Source organism: Poecilia reticulata, chromosome 23, assembly GCF_904066995.2.
Source record: "Poecilia reticulata chromosome 23, P_reticulata-male-v2, whole genome shotgun sequence".
In the NCBI taxonomy this organism is placed as follows: Eukaryota; Metazoa; Chordata; class Actinopteri; order Cyprinodontiformes; family Poeciliidae; genus Poecilia; species Poecilia reticulata.
Window position 1 is genome coordinate 13924289 of NC_088852.1, and position 20609 is coordinate 13944897.

At 40.5% G+C, this 20609-nt stretch overlaps 1 protein-coding gene across 1 annotated transcript in view; it reads right to left on the reverse strand.

Annotated features, from left to right (window-relative positions):
* LOC103459532 (copine-8) overlaps window positions 1-20388 on the reverse strand; it is an 83785-nt gene extending 63397 nt beyond the window's left edge. The window contains exon 1 of the mRNA XM_008401168.3: window positions 19437-20388. Coding sequence (XP_008399390.2) covers window positions 19437-19534 — 98 coding nt within the window. The 5' untranslated portion in view covers window positions 19535-20388. The remainder of the gene's footprint in view (window positions 1-19436) is intronic.
* Between the last annotated feature and the right edge of the window lie 221 nt (window positions 20389-20609).

Consider the following 20609-nt stretch of genomic DNA (forward strand, 5'->3'; position numbering starts at 1 on the left):
TGAAGGGTTTCCACTTCAGAGGATAATGTGAATGAGTCACGGCGCTGTCTCTTTTCCTCCTCTCTCTTTTTCATCCAGAGGCGGGCAGTGGAAAGCTGAAAGCTGCCGCCCGAGTTACTCTTAGGTCTGCAGGAAGAATGCCATCAGACTCAGTTCAGTTTGTCACTTGAGAAAATGCTGTAACCTCCAATAATAGCTCTTATAGCTATGTCTTAACCAGTAATAGAGAAACTGAAATGTTTGCTTGTTCGCAATGTGATCAACTTAAATTTTTAAGTTTTACCAAAGATTCTCAACTGGGTTTAGGACCATTAAAGACATCAATATGCTTTATTTTAAACCATTTCACTGCAGATCTGGCTGTATGTTTATTAAAGCTGCAGTGTGTCAGTTTTAGAAAAAGTGTTTTTTTACGTATTTGTTTAAACTGCCACCATGTCACGACAGACACATTGAACTCCTCTGCCTTGTCCCAATATCTACCCCTTGCTCTCTGAGCCTGTCGTGAATGCTAAAGCTACTTAGCATGGCCACAGATAACGGTGGATGAATGGTTTTCGTGTAGCGGTGAGCTTTTTCTCTGCCACTAGCATATCTGGCAGCGCATTCACAAGGTTGATTGACAGCGTTAAGGCCCTCCTCTTGGGCTCTGATTGGTTGTTTTTGACCAGGAGCGGTGCATTTCTTCAGTTGATAACAGAAGCTCAGGAAGGAGATTGAGGAGACGTGGTCAAAGTTTTAAATATTTAAAATACATATTTTTGTAACATAAAAAATAAAGTTGCAGCTTTAATGTTTGTTGTCCTGACGGATGGTAAATCTCAACTCTTTCACAGGCTATAGCCAGTTCTTGTTTCCAGGATTACAAACGCACAAAACACTTTTCAAAAAGTTTTTTCAAAGCCGCTAAAGCTTCCTTGATTGTTGTTGGCCATGTCACGCAAACTTTATGCAACGCTGCCCTATGTTCCACCTATGTGCTGCACAACTAAAGCACAGCCAACTTCTGCTTTGCACACATACACAACAACAACAACAAAAAGTCTCTCTGATGTCAAAACCCATCGACAAATATGACAGCACATCTCAGACTGCTGTCAAGCCTTGCCTGCTCCTCCCTGTGGGGAAACCTTAGCATCCCAATTCCCCTCAGTATCCTGACTACACATCTGACACCACACCTGCGACAGCTGTCAGTCATCGCAACAGAAACGGAAAACTGGATGCAAGTCATTTCCCCAACTTTTCTCCTTCATTTGCTTCCCCGGCTGCCTTATTTAGCGGGCGCGGACAGAAACTTTGAGTCTGGAAGGTTGAAAAACAGGAATGGTGAGGCATCTGTAATTATAGGAGAAGCCTGATGGAGCTTCAATTGGAGTTCAACGAACGGGGCTAAGGTGTGTGTGTTTTGCCTCGCCCCCCCCCACACACACACACACACACACACAGGGTATAGCTGCACAGGAGGAGGTGTATGGAGACTGTTACCATTAGAAACTGCCGACAGCCAATCGGGCCCACTTGACCGAGCTGAATGACAGATGCTCTATATGTGCATGTCATTCCTCTCCCCCCGAACTTGGCAAGCAGGGGACGCCATCTGTGCAGAGGTATTTGCAATCTCACCTTTTCACTTATTCTGTTTTTTTCCTCCTCTCTCTACCATCTCTTGATCTATTTTCAACTTTCCTTTTAAGTTATTCTTTTTTCTCTCCATCTCTCTCTCTGTTGCCTCTGCTTTCAGTTCTGCCTTCCTACTTTTTTCAATTAGTGAATACATTCAAACATACCCTTTGGACTGGCTCGGGAGGCCACGTCCCTGACAGTGTGTTACCTTGACAACACAACAGCAAACGCCCCCTGGGACTCTTACAAGCCTCTCCTGTGCTACAGAAATAAATTGGGTTTTTAGCCCACTGGATGAAGGCGGAAAGGAGAGGGGAAGAGGAAAAGGGGAAGAACAGAAAATGTGAGGATTATTATTAGTGAAGCTTTAAAAAAGACAAAATGGAAATGGCAGAAGTGTGAAAGGGAAAAAACAGTGAGGAAGAGATTTAGCCAGCACCTTCGTCTTAATGCGACATTTGACTAACATTGGAGAGATGCTGCCTTTTCTTGACTCACTGCAGTTCTATTCCAAAACACTAGGGACACTAAAGAGAAAAAAGGAGCTACACTAAAACATGCTAATTGGGAAGCAAAACTACAGTTTCCAACAATTTTTGCTCATAGCTGATTCTTAACATTATCATAGCTTTTTTATCCCCACAAAAAATAAGAACAGAACACATTAATAAAAATAGAACGTCAATTATTACGGTCATAGTTATGACTCTACAACATTTTTTTTTTACTTTCAACACCATAACTGTATTTTCACACTGGGAAAATCACAAACCACTGCAATTTATCATTAATAGTTATGTGCAGTGATAAAATCTAATCTCACACAAAGAGACTTAAATATACATAGTACTCATATACAGTTTGATGTTATTCAATAAACAGTTTTTCTTTTGTTTGTTTTATTTTGCTTTTATTTTTATCACACCCAACTGGGGAAACCATGTTCTCTCTACATATGGAAACAATGGTAAGAAATGTCTTTGACAACATGACAAACTGTAATAATAATTTATGTAAAAGCTATTAAATCAAGTTAATACTTGTTACTGTGCTGTCTTACTACAAAAGCGTGGAGCAAACAAGGCCATATTGGATTTCACCTAATTTGCTTAAAATTCACAACTGTACCAACAGTAGCGTCAGACATTTGAGTCTTTTATTGAACCCTGGGGGGTGCTTAGTTTCTCCCATGATGCAGTTTGATTCTCTGTTATTGTCAATTCGTCGGTGGAGCAGGTCCTTACAAAAAACCCTTCTGGGTCGGACCGTTATCCACTTTTTATTACCTTTAAATCCATGTGGGCGATTAAAAATGAGCGAAAGCAAGTCAGCCAGCTCATGTGATTCTTATGTTAGACGTCGCACCCATGAAGGTGATCTCAGAGTTCTCTTCTCCCAGAATGTTTTTCTAGCAAATCTCTAATATTCTCCAATGTTACAGCGGTTCCCGTCCTTAGTACAATACTCTTTATTCGCAGGTTTATTTTTATCTCCTGCTCTGCCTTACTCTCAGAAGAGAGGGGGGTTTTCTCAGCGATGGCCTCAAGCTTACAGTCCTGTTTTGTCTTCTGGTGTTCCTCCTCCCTCCATCCATCCATCCCTTCCTTTATTCCCCTCCCTCTGTCTGTCTCTGTCACTTTGACCGTGACCTGAATAGGCTTTGTACCGACTATGCCATCTGACTGAACTAGATACAGTTACACACATGTAGATGCACACGGAAACCGCATGTAGCGACCCGATGCCTTTCCAGGTCAGCTGCTTGCAATGCCCATTACCTCGGCGACGCTCAAGGCGAGCTATGCTTCATCGATACGTTCTGTTCTGAGACGACTGGAACTGAAATTCATTGCATCACTTTGTGATTTGTAATAACAAAAATAGACCATCCAGGGTTTAATTTATTTAAAGATAGATCAATTCTGGACTAAACAGTGAACACAGAGTAATGTAAGACAATCAAAGTACATTTGAGTAAATCACTGATACACTATAAATAGGCTGAAATATAATTTTACCAATCTTTTAAGTTAAAAAAAAGAAGCAAAAAGGAGATTTTTAGGATTTACTCTCCTTACAGTGGAAATGAAAAATGGTGCTGGAGCGGTATAATTAGATTTGGCCAAGCCGTATCATTGGATTTCAACTGGATCCGTTTTCCTCATAAAGTGACACAATTTTGAAAGACATTTTAAAGCAGACATAATGGGTCCAAAAAGTGAAAGAAAACAACTGTCTTTTTATTTCCTAAAATCGATAAACTAAACACAACTTTAGGAAGTTGTACTTATTTGCATTTTCGAAGCAGGATTTTGCATAATTTTTGTTTTGATTTATGCAATTTAACAGAAGTAAAATTGATATTGGTTTCTCGAGGCAAGAAAGTTTTCCAGCTTTATACACTGCTCAAAAAAATAAAGGGAACACTTTAACATTTAAGTGAACACTGAAGTGTTCCCTTTATTTTTTTGAGCAGTATAGATTAAACATGAATCATCAAAAATGCCCATGAAAACATGCAAAGAGTGTTTCAGCAATTAAGAGAAACGTTTGATGCGACCGCCTCATTTCCTATCACAGTCAGACTTGTTTGAAAAAAAAACCCCATTTTGAATTAAAATTTTACAAAGCTATTAATGAGCGTTGCTCTAAAATGTGAATTAAAAAAATGTATCAAATTCAATTCAACTGAACTTGAAAGAAGTCTGTTGACAGCCAACAATGGTAAAAAAAATTTAAAAAAAGGAAATGCTTCATGTGAAATAGCAACCTTTATGAGAAATATGATTTGTATTTTAGACACGCCTATCATGAGGCCTTTTATAAAATATAAATTCCAAAAATACTGTTTCCTGCGTTTCTTTCTAAAGGCTTAAAGAGGATAATCTGACTTTCATTTTAATATCTACTCAAAAATGTATTTTTGTGATGATGATATTCAAACGGAACTGAAACTTTATGTTACAGTCTGGTTAAATTCAGTGTATTAACTGCAGAATACTTGTCATGCTCCTGTGTGTGTGTGTGCGTGCGTGCGGCCACGCTTAGCAACAGATCAGGACCCTTCTTGGAACCATGTGGAGCGAGAGGAGTCACTGGGCATGCTCAGATGCTCTCAACAGGTCGCTGAGCACACTGCTACAGGTACCTCCACCTCTGAATCCCCCTTTGTGCTTCTTTCCATCATCGCCTCAGGCACTTTTTCCTAAATTTTCATTTTTCCTTGATCCATCTAGCTTTGTTCATTCGATACACAACTTGAAGGCAAAACACTTGATAGAACCTCCTCTCGCTGTATCTCTCATTGCAATACACACACACAAACATGTTTACAGAAGAGGAAGCTTCAGCAGCTTGTGTGCACTCCCTGCTTCTCCAAGGGGGCTGTCCTAATTCCTCCTGACAAGGGCTGGGAGAGCCAAGAGAACATGTCCGCACACAGAATCAGGCACGTGCTAACGCACACGCCGCTGCGCTGTCCGTTTAGGCACAGGCATGGGCGACGCAACCAACAGCAGTCACGGTCGAGGTACACTGAGCCCCGTGGCGTTTTACCTTAATTGCCTTCGCCTCTGCTAAACTCACCAAGTCTCCCCCCGTATCAACACACTGCACTATTGTAACCGTAAGGGCAAAACAAAGATGTTTATTTAGGTTTTTATAAAGCAGGAGGACTGCCAAAAAGCATGTGTGTGTCACAGATTCTACCTGCACGTCCTACTTTTTTCTCCGTTTCACCCACACTTGTGGCCTTCTCAGACTGTTATCAACAGGAGGCTCAGAGTGAATTTGTGCATGTGGAGGAAATTCAGACGCAATGCTTGGATGTGCAGAGGCCAGAGGCTTCTGCACGAGAGAGAGAAAAAGAGAGAGAGAGAGACAGGGAGGGAGACAGCATCCCTAGAGGAATTCATGCAGACTTCTCCGCTCTGTGATCACGATGGAGATGACTAGATTAGGCCGGCCGCTGTCTCCGTCTTCCGCTACTGTAGATCCACACGTGGCTCTGAGGTCGATTCATTCCCAGCAACTCCACTGTTGCAGCAGCAGTCAGAGGGCTGTGCCTTAGATTTTTTTATGTGGGCCCCTAGACTCCAGAGGGACATATAGACAGAACTTACAAGTGCTGTGTGCTTTTGTCTTATTTTACCAATAAAGTCAAAGTTGTTTTTATCTGCCAAATTACAATCAGTCCCTCCAGTTTTTTGCAAGTCCGCGATCGTGGAAGTAGCACACAAAATTGTTTTATGTCGTTTTTATTGCCTTTTTATTTTTTCGTTTTTGGTTGTTGCGTTTTATTTTGGCTAGTTAAAATCCTCTCCAGTTCCAGTTTTGAGTGTTCTGAACAAAGTTAAAGTGTATTGCTTTCTGAGAGGACAAACTTGCATTATTATGCCATCATCACTACTGGTCCCAAAATGGCAATACTATCGTTTATCACAATAGTTTCTAGATTAATTTCTCGTCCAGTGAAATCCGTTACTGTAACAGGCCTACTAAGACGTAATTGTGAGTTTGTTTCATATTTTCTGCAGAAATAATCATAAACGTTGGGTTTAAGTGACTGCTAGCTCCCACCCACAGGTGGCAGTATCCTTTTTCTTCGACTAAAATGCTGCATTAGCCTTCCTAGATCTCAAGCTACAACCCGTGGTCGATGCAACAAGTAGCAATGTCACATTTACAGCCCTAGGTAAGAGCAAATATAGCAAAATTTATTGCAAATATGTTTAACAAAATCTATGAGTTTGATTGCAGAAAAAAAGAATGATTTTTCAATTCAGCAAAAAGATGATTAGCATTACTTAATTTTATGAAGTACTTATCGAATGCAAATCCAGGCATTTAATATTTAAGCGGTTTGTTAATGGCTTTCACCAACACATTCTGACACACCCGGCTCGTTTAGAACATTCATGATCTTGACTTGGCCCAAAATTAAAATACATTTGACACTCCTGCTGTGAAGGATCATCTGTTTGGTACATGTTGGCCTTTTTGAGTGGGAACGCTAGATGGATTTCTCTCTAGACGGGGTTTGAGAACAAGACGAATATAAAGGAGCTCGCAGAATTTGTGGAAGATGTTTTGCTTCACTTTTCATTCAACTGTAGACAATGACATCTGTGCGAAAGTAAAATGTCAGAGATTCAACTGTGAACGTCTCAATGAGTCTCGTGCAGGAAATGGCATCGGTAGTTTGGTTGAAGTGAGGAACGGCAGCACGAATGTCTGCACCTGTCTGTGAAATGTACATGTATGCATACATATGTTATACGTGTGTGTATGTGTGCGTGTGTGTGTGTGTCAAGTTGACGTCAGAGCTGCATGATCTTCTTGGGTTGAGTTTTCCCCTGAGGCGTCCTGCTGTTGTGCATCTTGGCAGATGTTGGTGAGTTAATCTCCGATATTCTGAATAGAGTTTTTAATGCCAAACAGATCAATAAGGCTAATTTGTTTTCCCAAAACACTGTAAAAACTCAACTATTACTCACACACTCCAGAAATCAGACCTTTATGTAAAGGAAGCAAGAGGAAAACCAGAATAAGTCCCACAAGCCATGTATGGTACACAGCGGACATGTCAGATAACACAAAATGTCATTTTTGGGCCAACATGATTGTAAACTATCTTGAAGAAATCAGTGCAATGGTACGACATGGTGGTGGATGCATCATGCTGTGGGAATGCTTTTCTAATGTCCCCTCTTTGGAATATTAGAATGATTAAAAAGAATAAAATGTCAGGAGAAGGGTGCAAAAAATGTCAATGCTCTTATAACCTGAGGGATTTGAAAGGCAAGACATTATTAAAAAGTCAAGATATGTTATTACCAGAGAAGAACCAATGGTGAAAACTGAAGAAAAAAATACTAGAAAATATTCAAATATTGAATACAGACAGGTTGAGGATCCTTTACTTGCAAAATAAAAAATGTTCTCAATGTCGTGGCCCCCAACTACTACAAGGTTTTCTTTTATACATCAAAAACCTAACCAGACATTCATAGGCAGAGATTATGCAGTACCATGTAATCCATTGGCTGATTAAGTCAAACTGTCAGAAATTCAAGAAACATTTCCAACAACTTTAACAACATGCATCAGGTTAAGTTTGGGTTCAAAAGTCAAAATGTCTGAATTTCATTGTGTTCTACTTGAATGGCCAACATTTGGACTTTTGAGTGTAAATATAAAGTGACAAAGGTTTGTGATTAAAACACTGACATCCACAATTTCTTTAGAGAAACCCTGATATCAATAAATTTATAATCTATATAGATGAGTCTATCCAGTAGATATGAAACTCCATTAGGTCCTAAACCACCACAGTAACTTTTATTGATAGGGGAGCAAATGAGGCAATCTGAAAGTTAACCAGAGACTGCTTAGTGTGCAGTTGCTGATGTTGAAGGTTGGGATGTCCTTGGGTGTGTGTGCAACTACAGCACCTGCTTTTTAAAATAACACCACAGCTGTCTCACCTTGAGAGTCTCTATGCCTATTACCTCTCCTATTTACTGCCTGCAATAGTAGAGCCCCCCTCCTTTCTGTGTGTAAGTGTTTGTGATGGGCAGGTAGTCCTTGCCAATGACTTCTCTTCCTTCTCCATCATATAATGGAAGTCAGGCACCGGAGCACTGTGAGCTGTAAGGTACAATTAGGCTTGTCAGCATAAGCCAAGTCCTGTACGGAGTAAACCGCCTGAACTGAGTGAGCTGCAGAAGCACATGGGTCAATTTTAATTCTTTTACACCGTGCAAATCTGCTCCGACTTTACTAATAAAAGGCCCAAACGCGATTTTGCTGTCCAAACTGTGCCCTGCGACATGCCTACCAGGACCCAGAGATGTATATTGATGCTCTCAAGGAACTATGTTCAGAAACGGAGCTGAAAGAAGGCAGACAAGATAATGGCATCTATTCACGTTGGCCCAGAAATCTTTTCTCCGATACAGCTTTGTCTCCGTGATTGCCAGCACCACTGTGCTGACATCCAAAATCATTTGCGCTCCCCGTTGTGGAGGACTGCATATAAACAGACAGAGGGAAGTTATTGGCCGCCGCGTCATTGCGAACACATCCCTTTGTGCTCCTCGCTGGCTTTGAATGGGCACACAGCAGGCACCTCTGCACACACCTCCCCCCCCTCCTCCACTCAAAGTGACGGTTGTCAGCAGTGTCTTCAATAGGAGAACTATTACGCGAGCTACATGGGGGCCAGAAAGGTCAACGCAATCACTTCCCATACAGGGAATGGCAGCGAGCGACATGAAAATAGATAGAGGGTCGATCGTGACTGGTGTCGTTAAAGCGCGGGGGCTGCTGGGTGGAGCGCTCGCACCCCGAGAGTCGAATATGAGCGTGAAGGATTGTCAGCAGTTGTTTTACCAGAGAAAAAGCAATGGATCTTTGGGGGTCCGCCCACCTCCGCCCAGCAGAAGTGTAAGACTCTGAGGTGCCAAGAAAAGCACAAGGGTTAAAAAAATAAAAATAACGGGAGGTGTTGGCTCACCTAATGGAACTCCGCTAGTATAGTTTTCCTCATATAGAGTGAACACCATGGGCTGCCGGGGTCTTCCAAACCATCGGAAGGTTCCAGATGCATCCTTCCTGCAACACGGCTAAATCAAATGACTGAGTATCAAGTTTAGCAACGGCCTGGTTGCATCTACAACTTGCTAGACAGTATATTTTGATTTGCACATGTGCACTGAAACGTCTGAAGGCTGAAGAATAATTGCTTTGTTGAGCTTACAAATGTCTTTGTCAATCAAGGATATGTTTGAAGGAAAAGTGTAATTTAGTGTCACCCAGGTGTAAAGTTGCAGAATGCATCAATCCAAATCAGTTTGCTCTTTTAAAGACAAAAGAACACTGGCGTTTTGGTTCTGTTATTGTCAATGCCTATGTAACAAGTACAAGGCAATAAAGTGCAGATTGTATCATTAGTTACACTATGATAAATAAACACACAATCATATGACACCTTTCCCCAAAATGCCTTAGAAAAACAGCCCACCAAATGCTGCAGCACTGTGCGAGTTTCTGTATGATGTAGCCCCAACCAACCTACATTCACCTAACCTACTTTTTATCCTTTTCTTGACTGTGTCCCAGTAATTCCCTGTAAATCATCTCCCTCCACTTCCCACAGTGAGATTCAAATGAAAGCCTCTATTTGTACAATGGCTTCCATGACTAAGAAAAAATTGGCCCCTACAGAAGTTGGTAATATATACTTTTATCACAAAAAATGCTTGGTATTCTAGCAACTCAACAGGTGTGAGGAAGAACAGCTGTTGACAGTCTCTTTGTACATCATCTTGCTTGACTAAGGTTTTGTAAGCAAAAATTAGACAACCACCAAAGAAAAAACGAATAGCTACATTTTGGACTCGGATCTCTCTGATCTCCTCTGTCCGTTTTTAGCCGTGGACAAGAAAGGAACAGTAAATAGATTAGAATCTGTATCAGCATCTTTAATTGTTACAGGAACAGAGCTGCATTTTTCCCACCATTCACCTACAAGCCTGCCGCAAGTGTCCTACAGTCAGAACAAGAGTCATTGTTCCTGGAGTTATTACGCTTATGGCAAAGGAAAGAGAGCCCCACAAATGTTAAACGATGATTCATAATAATACCAGCTGGCCACTCTTGTTTAAGTCAGACCAGCTTGAAAAAACATTTTGCAATGAATTTCAGTTGAGGAGAGATTATAAAAGCCATGCATGGTTATTTACTTCAGTAAAATAAAAGTGCATCCCCTTTTTGTCTGCATCTAGAGAAAAGCAGGACTAAATAATCAGCAGGCTAGAGGAGGCCCTCTGAGACAGACTAAAACCCACAGGCACAACAATACAATCCAAACAGCCATCGTTCCCCTCACTTCTGAAGACTGACACTGCTGCTTGTTGTGTGGGCAGAGCGACCAAATGACAGGCAGGGCGGGATGGAAGGGGGGAAAGAGACTGACAGGAAGACAAACTTTCCTCTGGGTAGAAATTAAGTCATGCCAGTGCACTGACAGATCAGCAGAGGGAGGAGGCTGGGAGGGTAGCAGGAGCCCCAAGCAGTCACAGTGTGTCTCTTCATTTGGGATGTTTTCTGAAGTCAGATTCTGTTTCACCTTAAGTCTGGAGCCTCACTACTAACCGTCCTTCCTTTCAAACACTTCCGTCTCACTTTCCCGGTGGAACAGATTAAACGCCAAGGTTTTAATATAGCACGATAGGTTAGTTTGATGAGCTGCTTTGGCTTTAGTTTGACCAATTCTGTATGGGAACTGACAACGGTGCAACAAAGCATTCAACAGCTGGTGACAAGAGACGCGAACATTTCTACAGCTGTAAACGTTGCCACTATTCTTTCCAGATCTGTAGGTAGAAACAAAACACTGGCAATTTCTGATTCATTGACATTAGGCATTATATGTTTTGTTTTTTTTCAGCCAGCTGAATGGCAGTTAGCAGCAGCAGGTCGAGAAGGGTCAGCATGTGAATAAGCATGGAAAAGCTCGAAAGTTGCAAAGTGAAATGTGAAATCATTTCTGTAATCAATTTGAAATGTGAATGCCATATGTTATACATTTATTACGGGTAAATAATTAAGAATTTTGTCCGTCAATTTTAATGATGTTTGTATGAAATTCAGATGAAAATACATGTTTTCAATCAAATCAATAATATTTCTACCACAGAAATGTCAATGTCTGAAAACCATATCTCCATGTGCTGTACAGTTTATGTACTCAATGCTTCTGGGACTCCATTTGTGTGAATAACCATCTGTTTTCCTTCCACTTAACTTTCCTTTGGTGCTGGCTAAAGCGTTCTAAACATCTAGCTTCTTTTTTAATAACTATCTTTTGTTATTTACCTTTGTAGCTCAAGAAGGGGGTAAATTTGATACCTGCTTGGTGTCTTAAGTTCCCACCCCCATCTTATTTAATGTAGGATTTTTCTAAAAAAAATAATTTAATTTGGGGTTTTCATTAGCTGCAGACATCAAAATGAACAGGAATAAAGATGTAATATATTTCTGTGTGTAACAAATCAACATAAGATATCCATTTAAATTTTGAGTTGAATTACTGTGACACATTCCTTCTTCAACAGTCATATTATATATCAGCACAAATATTTCCCCAACATCAACATCAAACCTACAGCGCTGACAAAAATGAGAGTCACATTTAAAAAGAGAGTGAGTGTTGCCCAACATGGACTCCTACACTTTGAAACTACTACCATGACACATTTGTGAACCCATTGGGACCGAGGCAGTCGCCTGTCCCAGACTTCAGGCCTGCACCAACAGAACCTTGTTTGACCTCTTTCCGTTCTCCCAAACAGCGGAAACAAAGCGTGAAACAAAGAGCAATCAGGTGCACATCACCATAGAAGTAGCACAGTCTGCAGCCTGCACCTGCTGTCTCATACGTTCCAGTCGATACAATACATTATGGTGGGAAGGGAAGCAGTAAAAAGGGGGGAGAGCCTTTCATACTTGCTGTCACTCAGCATTAGATAGGGAAGCCAGAACACAACAAGTGATAAACAGAGTTATTACCGCCAACAGATTCGGTCTTTACTGGCAGGGCAAGGGTGTGTGACAAGAACCGGGGAGAGGTAAATGGTATTGGAAGCCAGTGGATGAAAGGGTTTAGATAAAACACAGGATCATCCATCTGTCAACCCATGATGGACACTTGGGGCTTTTTGGATGATAAAGCAGGCCGTGGGTGGGTCAAGACAAAAAAAAAAAAAAGTACATACCTGACAACAGTTTATATACAAATCCGTTTTCACAATGAACAGGAACACACCTCCTGTCTTTTCAAGTCAGTGCAGATGTTGACGTGCTTTGACAGCAGTTCTGTTAGCAGATGCCAGTTGCTAAAACCAATTCAATGCCCTCAAACTGTCAAGCCAATGCAACTGAGCCCACACTACCAGGGGTACTCTTCGAAACAGAGACTTTCTGCTGCCCTAGCATCCCTCGTTAGCATGCTAGCTGAGGTTTGGTGCAAGAAAACGGACAAACGCAAAATTCTAAAAAAATATACATGGTACATTCATGTTGATCAGCTAGAAAATAAAAAAGCAATCCTACTTGGCATATATTCATTACACAAAGGAAAAAGAGAACCGTCTGGTGAATTATGAATGATTCTGAAAACATGACCAAAATTGTTTTGGGACAACTGTTAGCCTAGCATTACTTTAGCCATCCTCGTGACCTTCTGATTTAGCATTTTAAGCCGTTAGAAAACCTGTAATTTAGAACTTTGTCCCCACTTACCATCACAGTCAGCACTGCAGTCTTTTTTTTGGGGGGCGGGGGGGTTAAAAACTTATAGCCTCTGCAGACTTTTTCACAAACAAAAGAAAAAAACTGCAATCTGAAAAATGTCCATGGTAGCAGCTTGCACGTACTGTACAATCAATCAATGTTAATCTCATCTACTGAACTCTGGTTTCTTTTTTTAGTGGCAGGTGAAACGCTTTAACTAGTCCTGTTAAACCTTACTAGCATCTAGCCCCCATCTAGCATCAAAAATGGACAGTAATTCCTATAGGTTGGTCGTATCCATTTATTTCCTTTAAATAAATTGAAAAAAATAAACGGATCCCACCGAGAGCTGATTTCAATGTTGAGGCAACATGTAGACCTCATTGAGACGTGAGTCAACCTTGGGTCTTTACATAGTGCTCAAAGCTTAGAAATTTATGTGATGCATTTATATATCCTCGATCCAACAAGAAGTCTGTAAATCATGCAAAATATGAAATCTCAAACTGGAAATTGAGCACTTGTGCTAAGCATGGCAGCTCTAAATATTGCACAACTATAATAACATTCAGTAACATTTTTAAAGGTGAATATTGCTTTTGTGAAACTGGCAGATGAGAAGCAAAATGTTTCAAGGGAAAAATAATTAAAATATACTCGTTCTTAGGGTTTACAAATGTTATAATTTATAGAGTTTAGTACAATTATCACTCAATTATTAATTGTTCTTGCATTAAGTTAGTTTTTTTTTCCAGGATACAGAAAGCAACACAACATTGGCTGAAGCCCAACAGGAAGTCGATTGTTTACACAAAAGAATATCTAGACTGCTTCATTTCTTCTGCACAAGGTCGGCATGAAACTCAGAGCAGAGCGCTGACTTTATTCAAAGAAGCAGGGCTAATACCCTCAGACGCTCTTGTATACTCTACTAAGATTCAACAGACCAACTTCTGGTAATATTAAAGAGATTGTATTCCATGCAGATTCAATTAAATATATGACGTTTGTGGAGTAAACAAGACTGAGTTTGAAGTGATTTTTTTTTTTATTCTGTACCACGGACTCATCCCGAGTTAGGCCTTTTTCTTCCCTCACAGACGTCACAGAAAACTGGATACAGTGTAGGCTAATTAAAAAGTGCACCTGCGCAACGGACGCAGTTACTTAAGAAGCAATATCAAGAAGTGATCAGCCCACATCTGCGCCCACCGAGGACTGAGCTGGCCGCATGAATAGGCTCTGCTTTGTGGAGATGCTTCGAAAACTTTATTAGCTTCACTTTTTTTTTCTTCTTTTTTTTTATATATTGAAAACACTTATTCTGAGAAACAAAACACAAAAATCTGGTCCAATCAATAACCATAATGGAACACAAGCACTTGGAGCCAGTCGCCAGTGGCTTTACTGTCCCCTGGCTCCATCATGTAGGTGGGAAAAGCTACAGTATATCAAGCAGTAATTCTTCTTCTTCTTGCACGACTCTGTGTACAGTACATGCGAGCAGACCTTTAAAGCATGTGTGGGTTTTTTTCTTTTTTCTTTTTTTTGTGCGACGCAGTAGGCAAGAGTTGGCAGGGTATCGATCCCCAGCAGATACCCCAGGCTCTCCCATCGATCAGCAGAAACCCTTGAGCCTTACAGCGGAGTGAAGCGCTGACCTCATCTCCCCAAAGAATCTAAACATTATCTGAATTAGCCGTCAATGAGAGATGAGAGGACTTTTGAAGCGCCTTATGCCACCACTTACAGAAATCACACAAGAGGAGCTACTTCAGAGTCTCATTTTGTCCCAGTCTTGTTTGGCTGCATTTTAACAAGTGCTCAAGGAAGTAAAAAAAACACAATTAGCTTGGGTTATGGAATGTCTGTTTTCCAAAACCGAGTTGCACTGTCTTTTAAATCTGAATGCATACTAGCAAATTTATAAAAGCAAGGCAAAATTCACAACTCTTGAACATTTTCAGATTTTCTCAAAATGCATGCTGCAAACTTCAGCGTATTTTGCTGTTGTTTTACCTGATAGAGGAATACAAAGTAGCATTCAGCCTGCTTTATCTTGATCCCTTTGAGAATCCTGTTCACCTCCTCGCCTGTGGGGGCACTCGATTAAGAGCCACTAAAGCAAAACAACACAAAAACCTCTAAAGACAACATGAGCGCAACTTCCTTCTTTGCAAAATGTAAACAAAAATGGAGTGGTGCCAGATTGTTGTGGTTGTGGTATTTCCCTTTTGTCTGGTGAAGAAACCACAAGCCGTTTCTAAAGCGAGAGCTAGACTAGCACGTTTGTTTTTGTTTCATTTAAACTCCAATACTCTGCGTTGTAGTCCACTTCCTACTTTTGAAGCAGTCTCCGGTCACATACGCATTCGAACCGCTCCAACGTCCACCTCAACAGAACAGAGACCTAGGTTTTAAGGCGGACTGGAGTTTGAGTTCGACTGCGAATTCCCACCTTCCCAAACGAACAGGCCGAAATATGTCAAAATATGTCTGTCTGCCAGCTAAGCTAACAGGCTGGGCGAGGAAAGAAGCAAGCCTGTGAATTAAAACACATCTATTTTCACTTTTTATTTTCTCTCACTCTCCAGTTGTGTACCATTTTGTGTTGGTCTGCCACACCAAATCCCAATAAAGCATATTAAATTCTGTGTTTCTAGTGTGACAAAAGTTAAAAGATTTATGAATGCATGTGAGTCAGCTACCAGTGAATATCACTGCAGCCACACAAATATCACAGTCTGATATAATGACTGGTCATGTACAGTATGTTGTTTTCTCCTGAAGCGTTGCCTCCTCTGTAAAAGTTCTCACTCCAACACTCCCCCCTACACACGCAGAGGGAAACTTAGAAGTAACCATGGCGATATCCAACACAGCCCACTGTGACCAATGGCACTCAAAAAAATACAAAATAGAGCGCACAACTTGGGGAAGGAAAATGAACCTTTCGTGCACAAAGACGGGCAGGCTCGCACCGGGCCCGTAACCATGACGTTCCTGGTCCTCCTTCATGTTGGAGGTAGGAGGAGCAGGCATCCGAGGCGCTTTCTGCCCCCGTCAGGGCTGGCAAGCGGGGTGACTCAAGCATGAACAAACTCCGCCAAGCATGTTCGCATATTCTACAAGAAGATGCCTTGATCCCTCTGTTACTAAGGAGATGGTGCAGAGAAACCCTGCAGGGATACAGTAGCTACAGTATCTATGGGACAAAAGTGGGGAAACGAATGAATTTCCTTTTTTCCCCCCCCTTTAAAGCCCTGAAGGCACATTAAGGAGTTGTTTTTTTCAAGGAAGTATTCTTGAGTCATTCATAAAGCAATTACTCAAACTGGATCTCCATGCATAGCCATACAAATGGCTTTCAACCCCCGATCTAAAAATAGCTGGACGAGGAGAAATGTCATGCTACCATCATTATTTTAACACCGTGTTCCACTGTTTCAGGCTTGACTGACACTCTATTAATGACCAGCCCACACTGCAATCTCTGCTATAAATTAATTACATTCAAGTGAAAGGATCTGACTCACATGTTACTTCGATAAATTGTTTCTTTCCCTAATGGCTTTTGTAAGGAGTTTGTTATGTCATAAATGGCAGGCAACTTGAACGAAGAGCAAGTATTGGATATTTTTTTCCCCGTGAGGATACTAATGCATGAGATGTAGAGGAAAAACCACATACACAAAAATAATAGAAATAGATGAGGTGATGATAAATAATCCATTTTTTTGACATGGTTCCTGTACAAGCCCACAACAACAAAAAAACAGAAGAGGAAAAATTCTCAAATGTCACGGGCACATGAAAGTCCACATCCCTCAAACAAATACTTTGTTTTAAGCATCTTTTTTATCCAGTTTCAAAATTTAGTTGTCATGGATACACACCTTACATCAATTAAAAGGGAATCTGATTAACCAGAAATAAAATTCAGCTGTCCCTGTAGGATTTTCTTGACATTTGCAGTATTTAGCTAAAGCTATAATTTGCAGAGAGGTGACAAAGGATCAGAGGGATGTGGATTGTACAAATGTATCAGTCAGGAGATGGGTAATAAAAGAAGAAAAAAAAAATCACCAAAGCATCTTCTTTTTAGAATGGTTTGTATTTTAATGGGACAATTTTAAAAAGAAATGTATTGCGTGTTTTAGGGATGCATGATATAAAAATCTGAACCGATATCGATATCTGATGTTGGTATTGCCTCTTTTTTACAAATATTATATACATTTTACAACCCTTTCGACATCTTGAAATAAAAACGAGCACATTGTTGACTTTACCATGGCTTCAGTTACACTCCCAACAATCGTGCGTCACATCACATGACCAACGTTCTCCACTTCCCCTTCAGAATCAAACGGCAGCAACTTGGAAATAAATATCACTTATTAATATATCAAGCACAGTTGAATTTATCAAATCAATTCCGACATAAAAAAATAAAAAATAAATAAATAAATAAATAAATAAATAAATAAATAAATAAATAAATAAATAAATAAGACTGATGTTAGAGCCAACATGTTGGCTCTAATATATTTACTTAAGAAGCATTGCTAAAGCTACTGGAGTCAATCGACCGGGTGATTTGGATTTTGACCAGTACCGTTTTATTTTTAGCTGTTAAAAATAGCAGTAAAATTGCTAAGTAGGTAACAGTGGGGTGTCTGTTGTTAACAGCTCACATGCAGACGTGACCTGGTCTGTCAGTCAGCCCTCTTTCCTGGCAGAGAAAAAGGGGACAGTGGGTGCTTTACAGAACTTTGTGGAGGTAGATGAGGTCGATGGAAAATATCGGTTTCACACGCCAAAAATTAAGAAAATCGGGGGCCGATAAATGGAACCTAACATCCAGTTAAGGCATTTATTTTCATCATATTTATTTAGATATTTTTACAGAAAAAAATGACAAAACTTACATTGGCTATATAACAACATTGGGTACAACAAAACGCTACACCACACCCACAGAAAAATGTGGAGGTAATGTAATGATCTGGGACTGCTTTTCATCAAACTAAGTAATACCAAGAAATACCAGTCAATTCTACACTGAAAACATTTAGTGTAGTGTAATCAGCCGGTCTGGAAAAGTTGAAAATGTAGAGTATTCTATTACACATTTAGATCCTAGATAACTTTCTGTTAAAAATAATTGCATTAAAAATAAACCTCCAGGTTATCATACTGTGAGAATTTAATGCCACTCTAAGCAGACTTTCAGGTTTCAGTTCAGCCAGATCAGCAGTTTTTAATGTAAACAACAAGAGGAGGATGTGGGGAATCAAAACAATGTTGAAGAACTCTGTCAATGCAATCTGCACCCGTTTAAGCAAGAGATCTTCCAGGAAACATACTCTTACAAAGTCAAAGTGTTTCTGTCCTAGAGATGTACGTAAATGTTTACTTCTTGACTAAGATTGTTCTTCTTCCATTCCTGTGTAAGCGCTATAAGATCTAAACCCTAAATTTCCTAAAATACTGAAAGACTCTGAATGTGGCTGCTCTTTTCATTTTTAATATCAACTTAGTGAACAGAATTGTAATTGTTATTTGCCAAAGTGATTCCTGGAGCTGTGTTTTGCAAGTGATTTGTCTCATTAATGAGTAAATCCAAGATTTACCCATTAAATTTCACAGTTTAGCTAAATGATCTATAAAGGTAATGCTGATTTTGACTATTTGTGTGCCTGGAATAAACTAATGTATATACGATGAGACTAACAAAAAAAATGAAGTAGGAGGTTTCCTAATAAAAGTTGGTTAAAATAAATAAAAACTACAATAAGGAGGGGAAAAAAAAGCACTCTTCTATAAACCATCACCTTGACACGTAACAGTATCAACAAGCCAGTGGAGCGAATAGAGTCCCCTCCACAGGTGGGTTTTTCTAAAAAACTGTGAAAGGGGTCACGGCATTACGTTTTTCTCAGGAATAACCCACCTGAATCCCCCCCCCCCCCTCTAAACCATGTCAAATCATACATGAGGCCGTTTTAATTTACTACTATGACCTAAAAAAAATGCGAGCATCAACAAAACAATGCTCGTGACATCACTGTAAACACTTTCTAAAGACGTGGCAAACAAGACTCATTGCGTGCGTTTTAGACACATCTTAATAAACACGCCAGCGTAACGAAATAGTACACATTTAGCGCTAAAATATGAGTGTGCTATCGTTGTAATGACTTTAGTAAACATAAACGACTGTTTTACTTCCAGTTGTCATTACAAGTCGATTTTTCAACAGCGCTGAACTCGAGTAAAAGTGCCAAACTACCGTCTCACTTCTTGAAGGTTTCAGTCACACCTTTATGGTATATAAAATTAACACCTTGGTTGAAACGTTTGGGTTCAATACAAACTTGCCAGAGTTGTAAGCAAATAAAGTCCTCAGCAGCGTTTCCCGCCTCCCCCCCCCCCCCTCGTTTCCCCGTAAGCATGTCAGACAAAAAGCAGGTGTAAAAAAAAAAAAAAAAAATTAAGAGCCATTCGCCTACCTGCAGGACACCGTGATTTCAACTTTGGTGGCAGGAATAGAAGGGTTCAGCGGGTCGAAGTCGCCTATCGACGCCATGTTTAGGAAAGTGTTGTTCATGGTTTCAGTTTTTGCGAGCTTTTCCTTCTTTTCCTTTCCTTCAGTCCAGCCCCCTTTTTTTTTTTTTCTACGAGCGACGGAGGAGGATAAATAGCGAACTGTGCGCGCGCCTCCTCGGCGAGAAGTGGAGCAAAGGTGCCACAGAGGAGGAGAGGAATGAGGAGCTGAGAAATGTGATGTCACTTCACTCTTTCTCTCCCCTCCTCTCTGCGTGCTTATCCCCCTGTTTCCAGCTTTCTTTTCGTGCTCTTCAACCCCCTCCCCCGCTTTTCCTGGCTCCGTCTCTCGATTCCGATTCACTGCTGTTCAACTGACTTGTATTGAGCTAATTGAATTTCAGCTGCCCTTCTTTTTTCTTTTCTTTTTTTTTTATTGGCGTGGAAGTGGCAGCAACAACAACAACAACGGTACAATCAGCAATAAATCAAACAGAATTCGTTCTTCATGCAAACTCCTTCCTGTGAGCACGTGCCTGTGTGTGTCACACATTTCAATGGTCTCGTTCACACCAGTTCTATTCAGTTCAAGTTGGAAGCCCCAGTTACCACATTCTCCAGGGCCGACTCAACGTTTTTATGAAACCCAGGGCAACGGTGCACTGCTACCCCCCCGCGCCCTCAACGTTATTTCATCTTATGCTGGACCCTCGACTTGTACAAGAAATAATAGGTTGAGTTCAGTGTTAATATTGGCATACAATAGGTGGAAAACAAGGTGATACATTCTGTTCAAGAAAATACAGTGGCCATTTTTTTTTACTTAAAAGATAAACAAAAATGTATCTTCTAGCTAAGAAAAAAGTTTGGATGACAATAACATTCCTCTAATCCCCGACATTCCACGTCAAAATTCCAACTACAGGCAGCGCTCTTGTAACTTTTGACTCGAAATGTAAAAATCTGAATATAAAGAGAACACGTTTGAAGAGACACTGTTATTTCGACACCAAAATGAATGTTGAGAAATATTGGAGTGGCACATTATGAGGACACTGTGTTTTCATGAGGGACCTCAGGTAGTTGGAGCCGTTTCTGGGAATGTCCATGATGTCAAGAGCAATAAAGCCCAGGGTTTG